General features: G+C 47.5%; 9 protein-coding genes across 9 annotated transcripts; 4 read left to right on the top strand and 5 right to left on the bottom strand.

The window, feature by feature from the left end:
• Positions 1-845: 845 nt before the first annotated feature.
• URA7 (CTP synthase) lies at positions 846-2573 on the top strand (the record flags this gene model as incomplete). The annotated part of the gene is made up of 1 exon (XM_024858170.1): positions 846-2573. One exon carries the CDS (start codon positions 846-848, stop codon positions 2571-2573), a length of 1728 nt encoding a protein of 575 aa, XP_024713576.1.
• A 1344-nt stretch (positions 2574-3917) lies between these two features.
• Positions 3918-4838, bottom strand: C7M61_002809 (uncharacterized protein; the record flags this gene model as incomplete). The annotated part of the gene is made up of 1 exon (XM_024858169.1): positions 3918-4838. The coding sequence occupies one exon, from the start codon at positions 4836-4838 to the stop codon at positions 3918-3920; it is 921 nt and encodes a 306-aa protein (XP_024713575.1).
• A 1491-nt stretch (positions 4839-6329) lies between these two features.
• Positions 6330-7280, top strand: C7M61_002808 (uncharacterized protein; the record flags this gene model as incomplete). Its single annotated transcript, XM_024858168.1, has 1 exon — positions 6330-7280. The coding sequence occupies one exon, from the start codon at positions 6330-6332 to the stop codon at positions 7278-7280; it is 951 nt and encodes a 316-aa protein (XP_024713574.1).
• Positions 7281-7329: 49 nt separating this feature from the next.
• C7M61_002807 (mitochondrial 37S ribosomal protein mS42) lies at positions 7330-8097 on the bottom strand (the record flags this gene model as incomplete). Its single annotated transcript, XM_024858167.1, has 1 exon — positions 7330-8097. The coding sequence occupies one exon, from the start codon at positions 8095-8097 to the stop codon at positions 7330-7332; it is 768 nt and encodes a 255-aa protein (XP_024713573.1).
• A 380-nt stretch (positions 8098-8477) lies between these two features.
• Positions 8478-9683, bottom strand: TIP41 (Tip41p; the record flags this gene model as incomplete). Its single annotated transcript, XM_024858166.1, has 1 exon — positions 8478-9683. The coding sequence occupies one exon, from the start codon at positions 9681-9683 to the stop codon at positions 8478-8480; it is 1206 nt and encodes a 401-aa protein (XP_024713572.1).
• A 309-nt stretch (positions 9684-9992) lies between these two features.
• On the bottom strand, positions 9993-13847 carry GDE1 (glycerophosphocholine phosphodiesterase; the record flags this gene model as incomplete). Its single annotated transcript, XM_024858165.1, has 1 exon — positions 9993-13847. The coding sequence occupies one exon, from the start codon at positions 13845-13847 to the stop codon at positions 9993-9995; it is 3855 nt and encodes a 1284-aa protein (XP_024713571.1).
• Positions 13848-15080: 1233 nt separating this feature from the next.
• Positions 15081-16077, bottom strand: CAR1 (arginase; the record flags this gene model as incomplete). The annotated part of the gene is made up of 2 exons (XM_024858164.1): positions 15081-16024; positions 16065-16077. The coding sequence occupies 2 exons, from the start codon at positions 16075-16077 to the stop codon at positions 15081-15083; spliced, it is 957 nt and encodes a 318-aa protein (XP_024713570.1).
• A 1751-nt stretch (positions 16078-17828) lies between these two features.
• Positions 17829-20075, top strand: C7M61_002803 (AMP deaminase; the record flags this gene model as incomplete). The annotated part of the gene is made up of 1 exon (XM_024858163.1): positions 17829-20075. The coding sequence occupies one exon, from the start codon at positions 17829-17831 to the stop codon at positions 20073-20075; it is 2247 nt and encodes a 748-aa protein (XP_024713569.1).
• A 142-nt stretch (positions 20076-20217) lies between these two features.
• THI20 (trifunctional hydroxymethylpyrimidine kinase/phosphomethylpyrimidine kinase/thiaminase) lies at positions 20218-21927 on the top strand (the record flags this gene model as incomplete). The annotated part of the gene is made up of 1 exon (XM_024858162.1): positions 20218-21927. One exon carries the CDS (start codon positions 20218-20220, stop codon positions 21925-21927), a length of 1710 nt encoding a protein of 569 aa, XP_024713568.1.
• Between the last annotated feature and the right edge of the window lie 196 nt (positions 21928-22123).

Raw genomic sequence — 22123 nt, 5'->3', positions numbered from 1 at the left:
TGTAGCTCTTTTGAGTAGATTAATTCCGGCGAGAGTACTGTAGAATAGCCCATGAAACGAGAAATACGGGCTTTTAAAGGCACAGTCTTTCCATGGTTGCGGTCTAGTTTCCACCTTGTTAAGGTCAATGGCCATTGATCCAATGTCTTGCTATATCATTGAAGCAAGTCATCACTACAGCTACAGTCCTCTTTCGGCCACAGCTTACAACAAGAGAAACCATCTGAGGCTTGCAGTGTCAAGGTTCATTCACTTGCTGGTGGACCATTTCAGAACATCAGCTAACTCGAATGCATCTCACTGAACACTTCAAGACAATCCACAAACTGATCGGAAAACATAAAACAAACCTTTGTATACCATCTCCTCATCACAATTTCAATGGAAAGCAGAGGTCCACATATGAGATGTCGCTTCGGCTCCTAAACCAGGGCATCGTCTCAACCCACCATTAACCCCAATTTCCACACCACACACCTAAAAAACCAATTCACCCAAGAAACCCACATTTCTCGAAACTCCCCCAATTGACCAAAACTCCCCTATTTTCCCCACCAAATCCACAAAACCCTCCCCATCACGTCTCATCTCGTACTGCGTTTCGCAGCCATTTAGCCCACACCACTTCCACTGACGTAGTGTCCCAAGTCATCGCCCCTACTCTGGAGAGCTTAAACGATCTTTCAAAAATAAATACCAAAAACCAAAAAGCATAAAAATTCCTCCTTACAACATTTCTTAAGCGCTTTCTCACCCTCCAGTACTGAACGGTCCAGCGCTTTTCAGGCATCTATACACACAAGTCTCATCGCGAAATCTTTTCTTCCCGTCCAACTACTACAAACATGAAGTACGTTGTTGTCTCCGGCGGAGTGATCTCGGGTATCGGCAAGGGTGTTTTGGCGCTGTCGACGGGCCTTCTTTTCAAGACCTTGGGCTTCCGGGTCACCTCCATCAAAATCGACCCTTACATGAACATCGATGCTGGAACCATGTCTCCATTGGAACACGGTGAGTGTTTTGTTTTGAACGACGGTGGCGAGGTCGACTTGGACTTGGGTAACTACGAGAGATACTTGAACATCACCTTGACCAGAGACCACAACATCACCACGGGTAAGATCTACTCGCATGTTATTGAACGCGAGAGAAAAGGCGACTACTTGGGTAAAACCGTGCAAGTGGTTCCCCACATCACCGAAGCCATCCAGCAGTGGATCGAGAGAGTTGCTCGTGTGCCTGTGGACGAGTCTGGCTTGGAGCCTGAGGTGTGTATCATCGAGTTGGGTGGTACTGTTGGTGACATTGAGAGTGCTCCATTTGTCGAGGCCTTGAGACAGTTCCAGTTCCGTGTTGGTTCGGAGAACTTTGCCTTGATCCACGTGTCGCTTGTTTTGGTCATTCACGGCGAACAAAAGACCAAGCCCACCCAGGCTGCCATCAAGGAGTTGAGATCGCTTGGTTTGAACCCCGACATGATCGCATGTAGATGCTCCGAGGAGTTGGAGGTGGCTACCGTCCAGAAAATCGGTATGTTCTGCCACACCGGCCCAGAGCAGGTGGTGGCCATCAGAGACGTCAACTCCACCTACCACGTTCCTCTCTTGTTGCAGGAGCAGAAGATGATGAAGTTCTTGTCGAAGAAATTGCGTTTGGACGAGGTCGACTTGGCTGAAAGCTCCAAGGCCAGAGGCGCTGCTCTCTTGACTTCCTGGAGATCCTTGACCTCTGCTCACGACAAGTCCGTGGAGCAGGTCACCATTGCCCTTGTGGGTAAGTACACCAACTTGAAGGACTCGTACCTTTCTGTGATCAAGGCTTTGGAGCACTCGGCCATGCGTTGTTACCGTAAATTGAAGATCGAGTGGGTGGAGTCCAGTGACTTGGAGCTTGAAACCAAGGAGTCCTCCCTCGCTGACTACCACAAGGCATGGCATATGGTCTGCCAGGCTGACGGTATTCTTGTGCCTGGTGGTTTCGGCTCCAGAGGTATCGAGGGTATGGTTGCCGCTGCCAACTACGCTAGAGTGAACAATGTGCCTTATTTGGGTGTGTGCTTGGGTTTGCAGGTTGCCGTCATTGACTTTGTCCGTTCCATGTTGGGCTACGAGAAATCTACTTCCATGGAGTTCCACCCTGAGGCCGACGAGGAGACCTCCTCCGTCGTCTACATGCCTGACGTTGACCAGATCAACTTGGGTGGTACCATGAGATTGGGTATCCACAGCACCAAGTTCTCCAAGGACCTGGAGTGGTCCAAGTTGAGAAAGTTGTACGGTGGTGCTGAGTCTGTTCTCGAGAGACACAGACACAGATACGAGGTCAACCCCAAGTTGATCGACCGTATCGAGGAGAAGGGCTTGCACTTCATTGGTAAGGACGAGACAGAGAAGAGAATGGAGATTGTCGAGCTCAAGGACCACAAGTTCTTTGTCGGCACCCAGTACCACCCTGAGTACTGCTCCAAGGTCTTGGACCCTTCGAGACCATTCTTGGGCTTGGTTGCTGCTTCCGCCGGTGTTTTGGAGGATGTGTTGGCCAGAGACGACATTCACGAAAAGGGCGAGTTCTAAGGCCTGCTTTTTGTATACTAAGCTATTTTGCATTCTAATTCATAGACAATCGTTAAGCTATTGTAAGATCAAGGCGAAGCTCTCTCCGACGGATGCAATTTTATCGGATTTTTTTGCATTGGGAAATCAATTGAGTTGAAAGGATTTTATGGATGTTTAATTCTTTTATTGGTGATGAAGTGGGCAATTTTGGGTTAAATGCTGGGACATAGATCATCAAAAAATGGTCTAAAAAGTTTTGCGTCGGGAATGGATAAAACCACGAAATTTTCGTTTGGAATGATTTATGTCGCTAGGGGGAATTGACTGGAAGGGGTTTCGTGACCACCTTGGCACAAAGCGAAATTGTTATCGGCAGACTGGAACCCACCCGACATTTTCCCATCAATCCGAGGTCCACATCTATATTGTGGGCTAACTATTTTAGTATAGGCCCACTTGGATGTGTAGATATCCGAATTCTCAGCACAAGAATCTCACTCTTATCTTATCAAATACCCGCTAGTAGCCGCCCCCTCAACATCCAAATTTCGAGCAAGGGCTTATGGTATGCCGGGAAACAAAACATGCGCTCACTATCCTAAATCACGAGATGAGCTTATGGACGTCTAGATCGAGTCATTACCCACAAATCCGAACGAATCAAGCCGATTTGGCCCGTTCCACGTGATGGAAGGGGGAGTTACCCGCCACTCGTCTGATCCCCGCCCGCCAATAGCCGGGGTATATAAGGAGATGGATCCTGGCCCATCTTTCTTCATTCAACCAACACAATTTCAACATGATCAACTACCAGAACTCCAAGTGCTCCTGCTGTGACAACTGCAGCGCCTGTAAGAAGTGCCAGAACGGTGCTACTTGCCAGTGCTGTGAGAAGAAATAGGTGCTCGCCTGATTAGGAATACATGCCCTTTACCAAAGACCTGTAGACACTCAACAATCCAGCTCCGTAGATCTCTCGAATCCCGTCAATGAGCATTCCACCATTTGGTCTAGATCTAGCCCAAGGGTCTGTAGCAACGACAATAACGAAGCTTTCCACGTGACAGGTGACGGTCTCGATGCACGGGTGTGCCCCGCAGACCGATCCGGGTATATAAGGAGCAACAAGGATAGAGATCCTTGTCATCTTTATCAATCAATCAAAATGTTGAACTACCAAGAACCAGAAGCGTGCAAATGCGGCGACAAGTGCCAGTGTGGCGAGACTTGCAAGTGCGGTGAGAAGCACTAATCGTATAGGAATATAACGATGCCAACAATGACGAGCCAAGCTCAAAGGCTGTAGCAACGGGGATTGTAAACGGGTCAATTGACCTTATATGCGCTGACTAGTTCGGTAAATCATTGAAGATGCTTCAGGATTTCAGCATCGGACGGGAGGTTTTCTAACTCTCTGACTCTTGCTTTGGCCAATTCTCTGACCTGGATGGTTTCCTTGACAAAGGTTTGGATCTTGGTGTCGGCGCTGGTCTTTTTGTTCTTTTCTAATCTGTCAAGCAAGTCGGACTCGCCCATTGTCGCCAAACCAACCCATGCTTTGGTGTAAGAGGCGCTGATTTCCACAGCACGGAGGAACAGGTCTCTGGCGCCCTGGTAGATCGGGTAAAGGGACGCAAGGTCTTTGTCTTTCTCGGACTTGGCTTTGTCCTGCTGCAAGAAGTGGTAGTACTGGTAGAGACCTGCCTTGTAGAAAATGCTGTATGCCAACGGTTCATGAAGCAACACCTCCTTCAAGCAGAAGACGGCTTCTTCGTAGTCACCAATCTTAGCATACTGGTCAGCCAATTCAGCCCAGGTGGTGATATCCGAAGGCTGGATGTTCAAATAGAACACCAACGACTTGATGTACTCGGGGATGTTTTGAGAGCCATCAGCCTTGTTTTTTGAGAAAGTGGCCAACCTTCTTGAGGCACGAAGCTCATCCTGACTCAGGCCCAAGGCATCAACTGCCTTCTTGTCTTCCCCAGTGGCTTCGTAGTACATGGACTTCAAGATCAGGTACTTTTGGGAACGCTGGCCAGAAAACTCGTCGTTGAAGCGATCAAGCATCAGCTTGGCATTGACGTCATGGTTGGTAAGAAGGGAGACGTGAAAGTACAACTCGTACAAGTCAAACAACTCGGATGGTTCCAACGATTCCTGAGCCTTTGGGAGCATCAGACCCAACTCCTTGTGGAGGTTGTGGAGCTTCTCGGGAGAGAACTTTGCATAGGAGCCTGTAAGGAGAATCTCCGAATATTTCTGGAACAATCGGTCGGACATCAAAAAAGAGCGAGCAGGCGGGGGATAGGCGGTATTTATACGGCAACCACTGTGGTGGTTATAGTTGAGCAAATTCTCCTGCAGAAGGGAGGCCCAGGCCAGCCACCGAGGGGGCACTATTTCTTTGGTATGGCAGGGTCGGGAGGAATTTATTAATGATTTTAGAAATTGGATTAGAAAAATTGAGGAATTTTTTTGGATTTGTGTGGAGGGGGTTCCATCGATTGTGGAAGAGAGTTGTAATGCACGGAAGGGATGAAGAGGGTGGACCATGAAAGGTGAACCTGTGAACAGTTTCCAGTGTAATAGCTTCTGATTTTAAGTGATTATCAGGTTACATCATTATAGTTTTGTTTTTCTCGTTTGTCGATTTTTAGGTTGCTCGTGTTTAGGTTGTTTGTATGGAGTTGTGGGTGTGGTTGCGAAAAATAGGTATATGAATAGCCCTTCAAACAGCAGTGTGTATTCGCCACCACCTTAAATTTAAATACTCTTATAATTTCGGTAAAGTGACCTCAGAAGACATGAAAAATCATGAAAATGCTAACTTTAGCTCGTCTATTTACTATAGCTAGGTTAACTACCTGCCGTGATCTAAACTTGACACAATTTGTCGACTGTCTCGGCATTGACCGGACTAACCTATCCGTAAAACACCAATTGGCAACGGGCTCTGTTGTATTACACCCAATGTTTCCAAATGATTATGATGAAGATAGATGGGTGGATTGCTTAGATGAACAAGACATCACTACGGAAGTGTGGATCACTGATGGGACATACTTAGAAGATTGTGAGTTAGAAGAAGGTATGGGTGTAGTTGTTGATGAAGACGACATTTTGCGAGACGAAACTATCACCAATACTACAGTTCAATTGTCTACAACAGACTTCGGTGTTAATCCCATTATGTATGGTCAGAAGCTTTGGTGATACTACAAAAGTGGCCCTTACTGGCCTAGAGATGACACAATTGGAATCTCTTAAAACAAGGGAGCTCACCAATAGAATGCCTTCCCAAATTAGATGGAAACTTGCGCTAATCTTGATTGTAGAATTGGTGGTAAAGTGGAGGAAAGCCCATTCCACGGAGCAGTGGGCAATTCCATTGCTTTATAAGTGTGTAGGTATTTCCCACGAGATGCTGCAATCTTTATATTATAAATTTTGGTGAGTAATAACCGGTATATGAAAATCACGTTCAAATAATGAAATGCATCATCTTTCACGAATTATCATTCCTCATTGACTTCCTGGAAGCACTTCTCAGAGTATGCATAGTTTGCAGCCATTTCTGTCCCGCAACCACGCCTACCAATTCTGACAAAAAGCACCAAAAAATCTTTCAAAATATCTTCAAGTCTCCATATCCTCTTTTATAGCAAAATTCATCTCAACCACCATCATTCATCTCTTCTGCCTCATCACCTCTTTGAGCATGGCATCAACATTGCATACACCGCGTTTCGCATCAACAAACACCACCAGAAGATGTCTTTAAGTGAAGCTTGTGAAGAGCTTCTAGAAACTGGATTTCTTGATCATGAGCATGGAATTCCAAAACTATGGCACCAGCTGGCCGAAGAGCTCCAAAAACCCAAAGGCCCGCATGCCCAATACTACAAGATCAACAAGAACCTCCTACTGAACTTGGACCAGATCGTATACAAGGATCGCCTAAAACAGCTCAAAGAACTTTCTAAGGATGAAATTGACGCCTTGTACGAGGAGACGGTGCAGCTGGAACCGCTACTGCAGTTCAAAAACCAACAAGAAATTCAGAGTTTCCTAGAAAAGCATACCCAGTCGTTCAAGACCCAAACGCTTATGGCCGATTACCTCCCGTCGGCATTGCCAATTGTGAGAGCTATTCACCATGGCAACGCCAGTTTGGCCGATCTGGAGATCTCGATATTGAACAACCTCAAAAGACTATACTCCCATTATAATGACCATCCAGCCAATATCAAAAGACTAATACGGGCCTACAGACAGAACGGTGTTTTGACGAAGGACGTTGCAGCTACATCTTCGGAGGTCAGCAGCTACCTTTCGTCGGTTCTCCTTCCCAAACTACAAAGACTAGAGAAGCTCAACGAGGAGCTAACGGTGCTACAGAATACGTACAAAAACCAGGTTGAGGCGAGATCCAGTGCTGCTGAGAATGCACCCCTAGAGACAAAGAAGCTCCGTGCCGACTACCTCCAATTGTCCAAAAAGCTCACGTCTGTGGCTGTTCTTTGTGACTTTCTTCCGAACCTCATCTTATGCCAGGCTTCCAATTGGCACTCTGATGCGCTGCTTCGGAATATCATGGAGGATTGTCAAGATGTAGCTGAAGCTATCGAAGCCTTCACCTCCGTATTACACTACAAACACGCCAGAAGCATGAAGGTCGATGACATACTACAGATTGATTTCGAACCGCTTGCAAGCGTCTAATATATTTACAGGAGTGGCAGGGCCAGCTATAACTATGTGTCTGCGTCGTTTATACCTGGAACAAACGCTTGTTCACAACCTCCCAGTTGATGCAATCCCAAACCTTCGACAAGTACTCGGACTTGCCTGTGATGCCATAGTCAGTCAAGTAAGCGACATCCCAACAGTTCAAGGCCAAGAGGGGCAAGGTCAAGTCAAGCTCACCGTTGGCAGCCTTTTCTTTGATGCCGTTCAACTGTTCAAACGTCTCCTCAGAGACAGAACCGTTCATATCCAACAGCTGGTTCTTACCGTAGAAGTAAGGTGTACCGTCGTTGTTGCACCGTATGATTTTCAAGGACTTGTCTGGCAATTCCACCAAGAAAACCCAGCCCTGGCCAGTGAGCTTTTCGGCCTCTTTGAGCATGCTGTTCTTGAGTTCCTCCACGGTAGGAATATTGAGGTCGGCCAAACGGTCCATGATGAATCTGGACGGCCTGGTGATCAGAACATCTTCCTTGTTTCCTAGCTGTTGGAAGAAGAAGTGGTTATTGTGTGCCTGCGAGGCGTAATGGAACGTGTGCTGCTCTGTTGTTTGTTTGGCGGTGTTCAATAAGATGAAGTAAGGAGTTCTGGTTTCGTTGGCGCTGCCCACGGTGTGCAATGAAAGGTTTGTGGTCAAATACTTCTGGTAGTCCAACCATGCTGTTTTGAATCCGGCTGGTGAGTACACCCCGCTGATACCACTTTCGACAATTTGTTGTTGGTTTTTCAATTTTGGCACCGTGTGAAGGCCACGTGTGGCTCTTGGTATCGTGAAGCCAAGCCTGGAGAACATTGGGTGCTTAAACTCTGTGGGATCTAGTTTGGTGAAAAATGCTGCAACACTTTTTTGGTTGTCGCGTGCACGACCAGATGGGAAGTGGAGGTCGAAATGAAATACTACGGAAAAGAAATATAATATGAAAAGCGGGATGCAGATTCCGGCATGCTTTGAATTGACTCTACTAGTCGTCGATGTTTTGATGCTGGTGCTTGTTGGTTTACAGACATTCGCAGCCATTCAACACGAGCACCATACACCAAGCCCATAGACTGTGGACATAATCGTAGCGATGGATAATCGACAAGTCCGAAATATATCCTCCTGTTTTTTCAGTAGGAACTTCGCTAAATCCACTTGCCAGGATTGTGTCACAGTGGTACCTCGAAATCCGTTTATTCGGCCTTCCTCGTCTCATCACCCGTCTTCACCTCTTTCGTCTTCAAAGTCTCGATATCACGGCCTACCACAGGCATATTCTGCGAGACCCAGCCAGCATCACGCAAGTGCCTCTTGGGGTCAGCGGTTCTGGGCAATTTCTGGCATAACTCATCATACAGCGCATCCTGGGTCTTGTACTCTCTCAACACCTCGTTAGTCTCTAAGTCAATAAAAATACGTGTGTCTCTGATTCTAAAAGCCACGTCGTCGACACGTAGGAAGAAGCGGCATAATAGAAGCAAGCACAGATGCATGACTCTGATCTTGGTGGAAAGCATGGAGATACCGTTGTCGCCCAACTCGTCCTCAAACAAGATGGACTCGTCAAAGAACAAAATCGGGTCTGGCCGGAGTAGCTTCTTGACTGGGATTTCCAGGTCTGTGGGCTCAAACTCAGCCTCATGTAAAGAACCCTTGTAATTGGTCGAATACGTCCAGTCGTACGGCTTTACCGATTCAAGTTCCGGAGCCGAATTCTGTGAAGCAGTATCGCTTGCATCTGCCTTGGCCTTGGGTCGCGTGCTGAGCCATTCCTTGTAGTAGCTGACCTTGAAGTCTGCATTCTCATTGAGCGAATCTAGAGCATCGAGGGTGTTGAACTCGATGGCAGCGCCGGTTTTGTCGTTCACAAGACGCACGTAGTTGTTTCCGAAAATCATCTCCGGCAAGGGAAACTCAAATCTGGTTTCGTTGAGGTGGTCCAATTCGTCCAGCAGAAGAATGGGCCCCTTCATGGTATATATGCTCCAGTCGTTCACGGTGATCAGCGGGTTCTGCTCAAATGGGAAAGAGGCTTTCGGCAGCGGGATAATGACGGTTCCACAGTGGCCACATTGGGGGTTTTCACAGGTTCCTTGGTGGCTTTTAGCAGGGACACATACTTCAGGTTTGGCGGTGGTTGGAGGAGGAGTTCTCCTAGGCATACGGGAATGCAAATCCAAAGTATTCTGTGTGATTGGAACGTTCTGTTTTTCAGGTCCTCTGGCAACAGCACTGGCACTGGCTGGAGGTCCACGACCCTGAGTATGGAGTTTGACTTGTTCTCTTGCTCTGTTTATATGGAAAGCCAGGATGCCCGAAGTCGGCGCCGAAGCCGGAGACTTGGGTCTTTGAGTATCGGGTTTTTGGCCAGGTTTGGGGAATTGGTCTGGCTGTGACATGGATTACTGGGTAGAAGAAGCAGAGGTGGTGTCTGAGGTTATCGATCTGGGGCTGTTCAATACAGGAGTGCACTACTCGCTGTCCCAGTGTATATATACATCTAAAGAATAGACCGGAGTATGTGGGGGTTGACTGGTTAGTTGAAGGAGTCAAGAAAAGTGGATTGTTGAAAACTAGCACTTTTTCGTGGTGCAGGTTGCTGGGGCATAGGTGGATTTTTGGGGGGTTCAGAATGGCTGCGAAATCGGACTCAAGTACCAGTGCGGGGGCTGAAAGTAGATTTTTCAGACACCGATTTTTCGAAAATTTTAGTAGACCGTTTCTTCTTCCTTACGGAGACCCTCTCTCACGGCCAAAACAGAGTCGGCAATGACGGCGTCAACTCCGGCCTTCATCTGGATCTTACAGGCTTCAGGATCGTTGTTCTCCACACCATAAGTCACACACACAAGACCAGAACTCTTGACGACCTGGGCAAGTCTGGGCGTTTTCACGAGCGTCTTAGCGTTACTGACGATACCCAAAAGATTCCATTTCTTGGCGAATCTGATGGCATTTTGTAAAGACGACGCTCTGATATCAGCCATGGGCTCGGTTCCAGCTTCCGTAAGGTACAAAATCGGCATGGTGGGCTGCTTCAACGAAAGCAAAAGACAAATGTCGGGATGGAACGAAGAAAACAAAATGTCTCTGCCACTGGTGTTCATCTCGTAAACGGTCTTCAAAATCGTGTCCACGTAGAAGTTCATGTCGTAAGCAATTTCGCCCATACTTTCGAGCTGCGCTTCATCCAACATGGGGTACTTGAGCTCGATGTTGAAGCCCACGTTCTTGGGCAACTTCTGGAAAAGCTTCTTGAGCGTGACGAAGTTCGACGCAATCGACAATCCTCTGGCGTTACCCTTGAAACCCTTCTCCTTCCATGTCTTCGTGAGCTTCATTCTATTGGAGATCTGGTTCTTGAACTCTCTGTCCAATTCATCCTCCTCAGCTGCAGAAGCAAAGTTGGGGGCCGATGGGTAAGACGACATCGAACGGGGTCTATTGTACTTGCCCAACAACTCGTCATCAAGAGCGAAATTCTTTGTGATGTTCAAGTTGTTGTTGATCTTATCGTAGCTCAAAATAGACTTGTTTTCTCTGGTGGAAGCTTCGTGCTCACTAAGACCCAAAAACTGCTCCTCTGTCAACGCATGCATCGGAATATCAACACCAGACTCGGCCACCAAGAAATCGTGGTAAATGACAGGAACGTGATCCTTTGTGAGTTGGACATCGAACTCGACGTATGATGCTCCCAACGAAGCAGCAGCGATAAACGACTCGACGGTGTTTTCACCCAACTGTAACGAATCTCTCTTGTTCATGTTCTTACCCAAACCTCTGTGACCAATGACACGAGTGGAGACCAATTGTTTCCAGTACGTATCAGAACGAGTGATGGAGATCTGGTGGTGATCAAAGGACTTGGCACACATGTACTCACACTTGAGGGTTCCCAACATGTCAAGAGAGTCTAACTCTAAGATTGGAATAGTGATGGAGTTGTGAAGAGAACGCAAGTCTGTACCGACCTCAGTGTAGGCACTCTTCAACAAAGCAACACCTCTTCCTAAAATTTTGCCCTTCATTGCACCCTTGTGTGTGTTTTGAAGGTTACTGGTAGGATACTGGTAAGTGGGCACAATATCAAAATTGACCACCATATCATCAGCGCTGACACCAGCATCAAGCTTGAAGGTGATAGGGTCAGTGGCACTTCCATGCTGATCTTCCAAAGGCAAATCAACAATGACAGGAGCTTCAATGATATCCTTGGTCTCCTTGTGGCGACAAGTGACCACAAGCGAAAGAGCAGTGTCAAGTTCTGTGAAGAAGCTCTGAGACATGGAGATCTTGTTCAAATCAATGGGCTTCAGCTGGTCACGCAAATCGGTAGTTCCCAACGTAATAAGCACCAACAGCTCGCCCTTGGCCAAGTATCTGTGACCAAAGGATTTGATTGGCTTCATTTTACGGCGGTTCACTGGTGATCTGGATCTAGAATTGCTTCTTGCACGCGATCTATCTCTGCCATTGGAGTTGTTCAGGTTGTTGCTGCTTGAGATGTTGGAACTGCTGTCAAGCTGCTTGAACTGGCGGTAGACCTCACTAACAGCGTTTCTGTTCAGCTCTGGAAGCTTCTCGATCGAGGAAGTAGACAAGAGCATCTCCTCGCTGGTTGGGTGCAAAAAGGGCGAAGTGGTGTTGGAAGCATTCTTGGACGATGGGTTATGAGTTCTTGGGGTGTTCTTCGAAGGATCGTCGATGTTGTACAAGAGCAAGTTGTCGTCCAAAGGCTTCAACAAGTCAGCCACAACAAGATGACCACGCAAAGAAGCGTGTTCCATAGGCAACCAACCAGAATCATCCACAAGATCAAATCTAGCGGCGTAGTCGATCAAAATCTGAACCACTTCTTGGTAACCCTCTGCTGCAGCAATGAAGATAGGAGTCCAGCCGAAAACACACTCACCCAACTCAGTGTCAGCTCCCATTTTCAACAAGAATTTGACGGTGCTCAAGTGGTTGAGCTTGGAAGCAACATAAAGAGCTGTCTCCTCGTTGTTCTCGGCATCTGTGTAGTTCACATCAATGAAGCCCGATTCAATCAAGTCCTTCACGATATCCTCACAGTTAAGTCTGGTAGCCAAAAGCAACAAGTTGGGGCACGACAATGGTTCCTTGTTGACAGCTAGAAGGTTCACGGTTGTCATGGGGTGCTTACCGATAATGGCAAGGTGCAATGGCGTCAATCCCTCCTGGTCACCAAAGTCATCCACCAGGTCAATTGGAACGTTCTGGTCCAACAAGTTCCATTTGATCATGTACTCCAAAAGCAAGCTGGTGACATCCTTGGCACCGTACTGAGCAGCATAGTGGACGGGAGTTCTCAAGTACGTATCTTTGGCCACAAGCAAGCTCTGGTATTCAGGAAGCTGGTCCACCTTCTTCAAGATGTTTCTCAAACCATCAATGTAAACGGGAGAAAGCTGAGAGCCGTCGGGGCCAGACTCGTTTCCGTACAAACGCTTGATGTCACTGGACTCACCAGGATTACTTTTCTTCTGCTCCTTGATAAGCTGCTTCTTACCAAGAGACACCACATGCTGGTGGAAGAAGTTACGGCCTGAAATGTCGATGGAGTCAAAAAGAGCGTTACTCTCACCAACCTCAGAGGCGTTTTTCTTCGTGAAATCTACCAAGTAGTCGAAAAGACGGTCAGTACAGGCGACGGAGTTGGCCAAAGTGGCCTTGTTCAAAAGCGAAAGAAACAACTTGACCGACTTCTGGGCCCACTCCAAGCCGTCAAGCTCCGAAATAAGCTTATCGGCTTCGTTCTGGTAAATAAGCTCATAAAAGTTCTCCATGAACTCCTTGTCGAACGAGTAGCGTCTGTTTCCGCCGATCTTCAAAACATTCAAGTTCTTGGTGGCAGTCGAAAGCACCTTTTCCGCCTCCAAGTTGTTCTCCAACTCAATCTGCTGGTCGCCCAACTGGTTTAAAATCTCGTTGATGGTGTCCAAGCCCGCCTGAAGCTCCAGACCATTGGCAAACGGCAACGCATCCACTCTGGTGGTCAAGTAGGTCTCTTTGTTGTTGTTGGGCAAATTGACCACAGGCACCTCCTCGTCCAGATCGGCGTCCACACGCAACTGGTCGTTGGCCAAGTTGGTCAAGTAGAGCAACTTCTTATCGAGCTTCTTCAAGATCTTGATGAAACCCTTGTGGTTAAGCTCGCCAAACCACTTCAAGTTTCTGTAAATGGCTCTAAGTTCCAAGGAGATCAGCACAATCTCGTCCAACTCGTCTGTGGTGTCGACCTGGTGGGTGATTTTCCCGTTGGTGTAACCCAAAACATGGACGATTCTGGCAGTTCTTCTGGAGTACTCGTAGTACTTGGCGTCGTAGAACTCCGACACTTTTTCGATGTCTCTATCCAACTCATAGAAGAACTGAGAAAGCACTGTGGAAATCAACTCGGGAAGCTCCAACGGCGAGTAGCTGTTGTAGTTGATAAACTTGTCGATGGTCTTGATGACCTTCTTCAAGTGCTTGTAATTCATGTAGTGGACCGACCATTCTGGGATCTGGTGGGAAAGAAGAGTCTTTCCAAACTTCATGGCCGGTTTGGTTCAACTGGTTTTTTTATGTTTTTTTCAGTGTAGGCGAGTTAACTAATGAGGTGCAACTTGTACCAGCATGGCGCTTGATGCCAGTCCTACATTGGGGGCGACGGGCCGAGTCACCGTTTTGGGGTCACGTGGGGCGCCAGGGTTCAAGGCCCACGAGTATATAAAGGGGCCCTGTCCCCCCGTGTTTTTTTTTATTTTGCTTTACACTTTTTGTGGCTTTTCCCACGTGGTGGGCCCGTGGGGTAGCCCATGGTTGCAAACTCCCAGGCGCGCCACGGGGTCTGTTTAGGGTGGTGATGCGAAGAGTCACTATTTAGCCGCAAGTCTCAGGGTGAAGCGAGAGGAGGATCAGAGGAATGGGGTTTTTTGTTCCAGATTGGGGTGATGTAGAGCGGGGTGGAGTTTCACCTTTTTTCTGTTTTTTTGCATCCTGATTCGTCGTCTTCTTCCACCTTGCAGCATTGTTCGGACTTTTCAGCGATGCCTCGGTTGTATTGTTAGGAACCCTGCTACTTTCCCGCCATGGATGTGTTTTGATATTTCCACAGGGCGCCGGTCAAAAGTGTAGATGGCCGGCTAAGCGAATAACGCGGAAACATTTGCTAATTGGGGTACAGAGACCCTGAGGTTCGGCGGGTATTTCGATAAGCTTTAGCAGAAAGAGGCTATGACGTTTGCGGTCGATCTTTGCCTTGTATTTTGGATCGAAGACAATGGGTGGTACTTTATGTTTGGAGGTTCTTGAGATCTACAAAAGCATGGGTTTAGCTTTAGGCTTTGGCTGCGAAAGAATGCCTTATCAGGAGGGTGTAGCTTATCTTGGGAGGTGGGTGTTTGGGAACAAAGAGATCTACACTTTGGGGTTTCTTGTTTTCCTGATGTGAACTAAAAAGTGTGACTTTTGTGTTTTTTGTTTCTTGCTCTATTTTGTGTAATCTTCCGGACAATGGCATATCTAGTGGACCGTTATTCCTGGCTGTACCACTTCGCAGCCGTTGATATCCATGCATGCTGATGGATTTAATGGAGGTTTAAAAATCAACTTCTATCAAGGTTTATTCCTACATCTTCTTTTTTCTTCTTTGATAGAATGCATTCCTTCAAATCACGTTTACAATTCATGTAACCCCCTCTCCTGTAGTGCATTGCGTATACATGCCAATTGGCTCAACCAATCGAAATCATAACTTTTATTCTGTCACCAGACAGCTTCTATCCTTCTTAGAGCAAAGTCTCGCCCATGGCACAACGGCCAATGGCGCAGGCTGCGCTCACAGTGTCGAGAACATGGTTCTCGTGCTCACCCAAAAGTGGGTTTGTCTCCACAACATCAAGAGAGCTCAAAAGACCCGTCTGGGCCACATCTTCAGCCACAAACAATCCCTCTCTCAAGGTCAAGCCGCCCTCGACACGGGTGCCGGTGGCGGGAGTGAAAGATGGGTCAATGGCGTCAACATCGTAGGACAAGTGGATGGGGAATTTTCTGTCGGGGTTGACCTTGTCCAAGGCCATCTCCACCACCTTGCCAATGCCGTACTTGTCCACGTGGTACATGGAGAACGCTGGAATGCCGTACTTCTTCAAGATGGCCTTCTCGCCGTCGTCCACATCTCTCAAGCCAATGTATGCAATCTTGCCTGGCTTCAACTTGGCAGGCACCCAGCCGAACTCCGGTGGGAAGGACTCAGGGTCAATGCCCAAGACAAACGACATGGGGCAGCCGTGGAGGTTACCAGAGTCGGTGGTCTTTGGAGAGTTGATATCGGCATGGGCATCGATCCACAAAACACACGTGTCGGGGTTGTTTTCCAACGCGGCAGCCACGGTGGCAGTTCCGATGGAGTGGTCGCCGCCAATCACCACCGGAAGCGTGTCCTTCTTGTGTGCTTCAAGACAGCTCTCGAAGATGAGCTTGTTGCAGTCCAGGACGATCTGGGTGTTCTTGACGCCAAACGAGTCCTTGTCGTTGGTCTTTTTCAGCTCGAACTCGTGGCCTTCAAGCGGGTTGGCCACCAGGGTGGTCCAGCCCAACCCCTGGAGCTGTTTTTCGAAACCAGCTTCCAAGATGTATCTGGGACCAAGATCCACACCGCCTTTAGGCTGGCCACCGGAAAATGGGGCGGTGATGATGGTGGATTTCTTTTGAGGATGGAATTTGTATTCTGCTGTTAGTGGGGACTCGAAATCACGTCTCTTCTTACATACCTGGAGTAGTCATTGCTGGAAAAGAAGAGGGTTCCACGGCCGGGTATTTATAATGGAAGCGTGGGGGCAGAAGCGGCAGGCAGGAGCGACGGTTGGTGGTCGTTGCGCATCAATTAGTGGATAAGTGCCGCCAACGGAAGGAGGGTGCGAGAACCTAAATGGAAGGTAACACCAGCGGGGTGATACCACGGTCCAGGACCCCTAATGGCAGGTGACGTCGAGGGGGAATTCGGGATCGGGGAGGCCAATTATGGAATTTTGAATTCTAATAGTAATGGAATTTGGGAATTGTGGGAATTGTGTAATTGGGTTCTTGAGATGAGGAACCGATTATGTTCTGGCTGCAACTGAGACATCGCACTGCCTGGGAGTATTGAAACGATGAAGGAACTGAAATTTTTAGGGCAGCTTTTCCAGATCTCGTAAATTCCTGTCCCATACTGAAAGCCTGTTTCTTTGTTCGCTGGTATCTGAGGTGTTCACGCAAGTGCCGCATGGTCCTTGGCACTAGGGCTATGTTGATGAGGAAGCCGAACCCGAGGGGGGTGAGTTTTGGATGTTGGTGGAAATGGAAATATGGTTGGGAATTGAATTGGGATATGAAGGTTATGAAGGAAGGTTTGGTTTATTTTTGGGGAAATTGGTTTTGTGTCTGGGGTATTCGGTTGGTTGATCTGGGGTAGTTCGCATCTTGCTTTAGTGCCGTTTTCCATCAAACTTTTAGGATAAAGGCGATTGTGCAGTGGACTAGGGAATCTGCAAAAGCGGGCTGTTATTGATTCTATGAGTCTGATGTTGAATGAAGTTTGTTCTGTTTAGTTACTTTTTTTTTTATCATTTCATTTTGCCAATTGAACTGCTATGGCTTATTTTCAAGATGCTATCTCCAATGACGTAATGTGCCAAGTGATAAAACGCCAGATCGAGCAGAAAACAAGATAGCTTTTTTGCCAGCCCAGTTTGAATGTGAGCATTTGATAGCAAAATTTGATCATTTATCAAATTTTAGTCAATTTATCATTGGTCCGGTGGTGTCCCCTCCATCTCGAATGCAAAGAGGAACTAATCTTCACAATGGCTCCTCTTTACAGTCGATATGGTTGATCCTCAAATAAAGCGATATTCAAGGTATTTCAGATCTTCAAGTTATTTCAGATCTTCAAGGTATTTCAACGCCCTATAAGCGGTCTTAGTACTCAAATCACCAACCTACCAGCCTCTCCAAGTACACCATCAATGCACATCGCCAAAGCGTCCTTTTTCATGAACAGCCTTTTTAGTACTTATCCAAACTCCCAAACCCCAAATCATCCACATTAACTGTCCAAAAAATTCAATCATTATAAGCCTCCATCTACCAATGAGTCGCCGCTCGTACAATAGAATCCCTTATCGCGGAATAACGAGCGTGATAAGGTGACTCATTGCCACACCTCACCCTTATTTCACTTTTGTAACTCACAAAATTACTCAATTCCACAACTTTCACCATCTTCATCACTCTAATCTATCCCTCTCACCTCCACCTCAACCCAATCTCCTGATACACCCTCCGAAGGTACTCCGAGACTCCGAGACCAACTCCGAGCGATAAAGCAACTTCGACCCTAAGCCACGAAAAGCTACCATTCCACAAAAACCTTCAAACCTTCAAACCGAATTCCAGGAAATCCCGCCTCCGAACCCCCAAAAAGCTCACAAACTTAAAAGGTACATCTTGCTATTCTTCGCGCATCACCATACTCATCTCAACTGCTACTACTCATGAACGTGGCTTCCTCGGACGACGAGCACTACCTCCTGCCTGTGGACGATGAGCATCAATACGATGATCTGGACGACGGAATGTTGGCCCTGAGCTTGGCTCTGACCCATTTCTCCACTCAAGAGGACCGTTACATCAGAGACCATGATTTGAAGGTCAGGGCGTTTGAGGCTCTCCAGGACGGCAAGGACAAAAACGGCAATTCGGGAACCAATTCACATGGAAAGCTGCTCCACCGCCTGAGAAGACACTCGGTGATCGACTTGCCTACCCATCACCCCCACCCTCTGGTGGCAACAAGAAGCAAACACTTACCTGGAAGTCAGCCTTCGGAATACACCAATGCCTTGCCTGAAGAGTATCCTTCCAGCGAGCTTGTGGACTTGTACGAGAAGGTGAAGATGTGCTTGGACATGAGACACAAGTACATGGATTTGTCTCTCCAGAGATGTGAGTTGGATAACCCCAAGAACCACGATAAGTGGGAGATCTACCCTCCACCACCTAAGCCTACGTACAAGCTGAAGAATAAGTTCAACCAGCTTCCAGGCCAACACACGGAGGAGGACGACATTGACATGAACAAGTTCCCCATGTCCGACGTTAATGCTAACGATAGGTTCGAACTCAGGCACAACGACCAAGACGTGTACGAGGTCATTGACAAGACAACGGGCGAGCCAATCTCTAGTGCTCCATCTTTGAAAGAGTACTACACCGACTTGAACAAGATCGCTCGTATCTCTTCCGATGGTCCTATCAAGTCCTTTGCGTTCAAGCGTCTCGAGTACTTGGAGACAAAGTGGAACATGTACTACTTGCTCAACGACTTTGAGGAGAATAAGCAGTCCAAGCGTAACCCCCACAGAGATTTCTACAATGTCAGAAAGGTCGACACCCATATCCACCACAGCGCTTGCATGAACCAGAAGCACTTGTTGCGTTTCATCAAGTACAAGTTGAAGACCAAGCCCAACGAGCAAGTCATTTTCAGAGACGGCAAGCTTTTGACCTTGGAGGAGGTGTTCGACTCGTTGAAGCTCACCGCCTACGATTTGTCCATCGACACCTTGGATATGCATGCCCACACCGACACGTTCCACCGTTTCGATAAGTTCAATTTGAAGTACAACCCAATCGGCGAGTCCCGTTTGCGTGAGATCTTCTTGAAGACAGACAACTTCATCAACGGTAAGTACTTGGCAGAAATCACCAAACAGGTTTTTGAGGATCTTGAGAATTCCAAGTACCAGATGACTGAGTTGCGTATCTCCATCTACGGTCGTTCCTACGATGAATGGGATAAATTAGCTCGCTGGATTGTCAACAACAAGCTTTTCTCTCACAATGTCAGATGGTTGATTCAGGTGCCTCGTCTTTACGACTTGTACAAGAAGAATGGCAATGTCACCAATTTCCACCAAATCATGGTGAACTTGTTTGAGCCCTTGTTCAAGGTGACTCTTGATCCAAAGCTGAACCCCAACTTGCACATCTTCCTCCAAAGAGTTGTTGGGTTTGACTCTGTGGATGACGAGTCCAAGCCAGAGAGACCCATTAACGCAAAGCACTTCCCTCCAGCTTCTGAATGGGATGGCAGCAAGAACCCACCATACTCGTACTACTTGTACTACTTATACGCTGACTTGGTCTCGTTGAACAATTTGCGTTCTGCCTTGGGCTACAATACCTTTGTCCTCCGGCCTCACTGCGGAGAAGCTGGTGACCCAGAGCACCTTATTTCTGCATTCTTGACCACCCACTCCATCTCCCACGGTATCAGGTTGCGGAAGCTTCCGTTCGTCCAGTACTTGTACTATTTGGACCAAATTGGATTGGCTGTCTCGCCCTTGTCAAACAACGCATTGTTCTTGACGTACGATAAGAACCCGTTCTTCAGTTTCTTCAAGCGAGGCTTGAATGTGTCCTTGTCCACTGACGATCCTTTGCAGTTCTCCTACACCAAGGAGCCATTGATTGAAGAGTACTCTGTTGCGGCACAGATTTACAAGCTTTCAGGCGTTGACATGTGTGAATTGGCCATGAACTCGGTGAAGCAGTCAGGCTACGAGGCCTCCATCAAGAAGCACTGGCTTGGTAAAAACTACATGAGAGGCGGTGTCGCTGGAAACGACATTGAAAAAACGAACGTGCCCGACATTCGTATAAGGTACAGAGACGAGACTCTCCAGAGCGAGCTTAGTCTCGTGGAGTACTACACCTCGTTGAACAAGGAAAGGATATAGTGAAGATAGTCAGTCTCTTGAAAAAACCGCGTATGCGCATCCGCCTAACGTATGCGCTTATATGGCGCCCAGGCCCCATGCGTGCACAAGAGCCTATCGACTAACCTTGCTTGGTACTACTCCTTCATTATTCCTTCTAAGAATGCCTTCTACGAGTTATGTTGATCTTGTGAGTCCCAAGGTGACCTCCAAATCACTTCCTGCTGTTCTCACTATCGCAGGTCTGGACTCCTCGGGAGGTGCCGGTATCGAAGCAGACATCAAAACCATCAATGCCCACGGTGTCTACGGACTTACTTGTATTGCAGCATTGACTGCTCAAAACACCTCTGGTGTTGAGGCGGTGGAGCAAACGTCAATTGAGCATTTGCGCAAGATCCTCAAGAAGAACTTTGAAGATTTCATCGAGGGTTACCCTGGAGATCATCCATTGAAGGTTGTCAAGACCGGAATGCTTACAGAGGCGGCTGCAACTGTACTTTCGGAGAATGTGGACTACTTGAATAAGAATGACGTCAAGATCGTCATGGACCCTGTGATGGTCAGCACTTCCGGAGTCACCTTGACTGACAACAAGACTGTGCAGTTATGCTTCGACAAGATCTTCCCTTCAACCTACTTGTGTACCCCAAATTATGTGGAAACGGTGCAATTGTATCAGGCAAAGAAGGGTAAGGCTCCTGAACTCAAGACCCTCGCTGACCTCGAAAAGATCATTGTGGAGTTGCAGCAAATTCTTGAGTGTCAGAACGTTTTGATTAAAGGAGGTCATATTCCCTGGACCAAGGATGGTCAATTGTCTGAAGACAAAGCTGGTGATGACTTGGTAATTGCGGACGTTCTCTACGAATCGCAAGCTGACAAGATCACCATTTTCAGGTCCCCCTACATAGTGCTGAACAACACCCATGGCACCGGCTGCACTTTGGCGAGCTCCTTATCTTCCAACATTGCCAAGGGACTCACTCTCCTGCAAGCCGTGCCCCTTTCGGTTAACTTCATCCACTCTGGTATGCTTAGTTTGTCGCTGAAGCTTGGACATGGCCACGGACCTTTGGACCATACTAATATCGCCAACAGCAGTGTCCAATCAGTGATTAAAGGTTCTGATACCATTGCAAAGGACTTGAAGGATAACCATGGCGGCGCCCTTGGCTATTTCAAAAACCACAAGGTCGTAAAGGACAACTGGAAGAGGTACACTGAGCATCCGTTTGTGGAGCTTGTGGCGACCAACAAACTTCCTTTTGATAAGTTCCTCTTCTACTTGAAACAGGACTTTTACTACTTGGTTAACTACGCTCAAATCCATGGTCTTGCTGCGCTGGTGGCTCCCACATACGAGCAAATCCATGCTCAGGCCGAAGTGATTGACAATATCATGAAGGAAATCGAAAGACACAAGGCGAAGTTGTTGAAGAAGTACAATGTTGATTTCGACAATGCCGACTTGGATTCGGAACTTCAACCTGCCAAGCCTTGCATCGAGTACTGTGACTATCTCTTGAAAGCTGGCAAAACCCAGGACTTCTTGGGTATCAAGGTTGCATTGGCACCTTGTCTCCATGGCTACGCTGAGGCAGGTGTGTTTGGTCAAGGCGTTCGTTCGAAGCATGACGGGTCGCTTGGGGTTTTGTCATCAGAGGATGAGTCTGAGGTGTACGGTTCGTGGCTAGACGATTACACCTCGGACTGGTACACAGAGGCTCATGAGCTCGGTAAGAAGGTTTTAGATGACACTATTGCTGGCACGGGTGTTTCTGAGCAACGTTTGGACGAGTTGGTGGAAATCTTCAACGACGTGACGTTGTTGGAAATCAGTTTCTGGGACGAGATCGTGAACTCTTTATAGAGAGGTAATAGAGCTATAAAAGTGAGTTTACAGTTGGTATACGAATGGTGGTCAAGCTCTCCATGAACCGATCGTCACTAATGATGAGCGGTTCTCTTCCACTTACTTCCTCTTTCGTGAGTGACCTATTAATTCAAGGAAGTTATAGCTCATTTATCGATCATTCAATGACTCTCTTCGGCTTTCCCTAATCAGC

The sequence above is a fragment of the Candidozyma pseudohaemuli genome (genome assembly GCF_003013735.1).
Source record: "Candidozyma pseudohaemuli strain B12108 chromosome Unknown scaffold00006, whole genome shotgun sequence".
NCBI classification, from domain to species: domain Eukaryota; kingdom Fungi; phylum Ascomycota; class Pichiomycetes; order Serinales; family Metschnikowiaceae; genus Candidozyma; species Candidozyma pseudohaemuli.
Note: the sequence above shows the minus strand (reverse complement) of the source record. Positions and strands in the feature narration are given on the sequence as shown.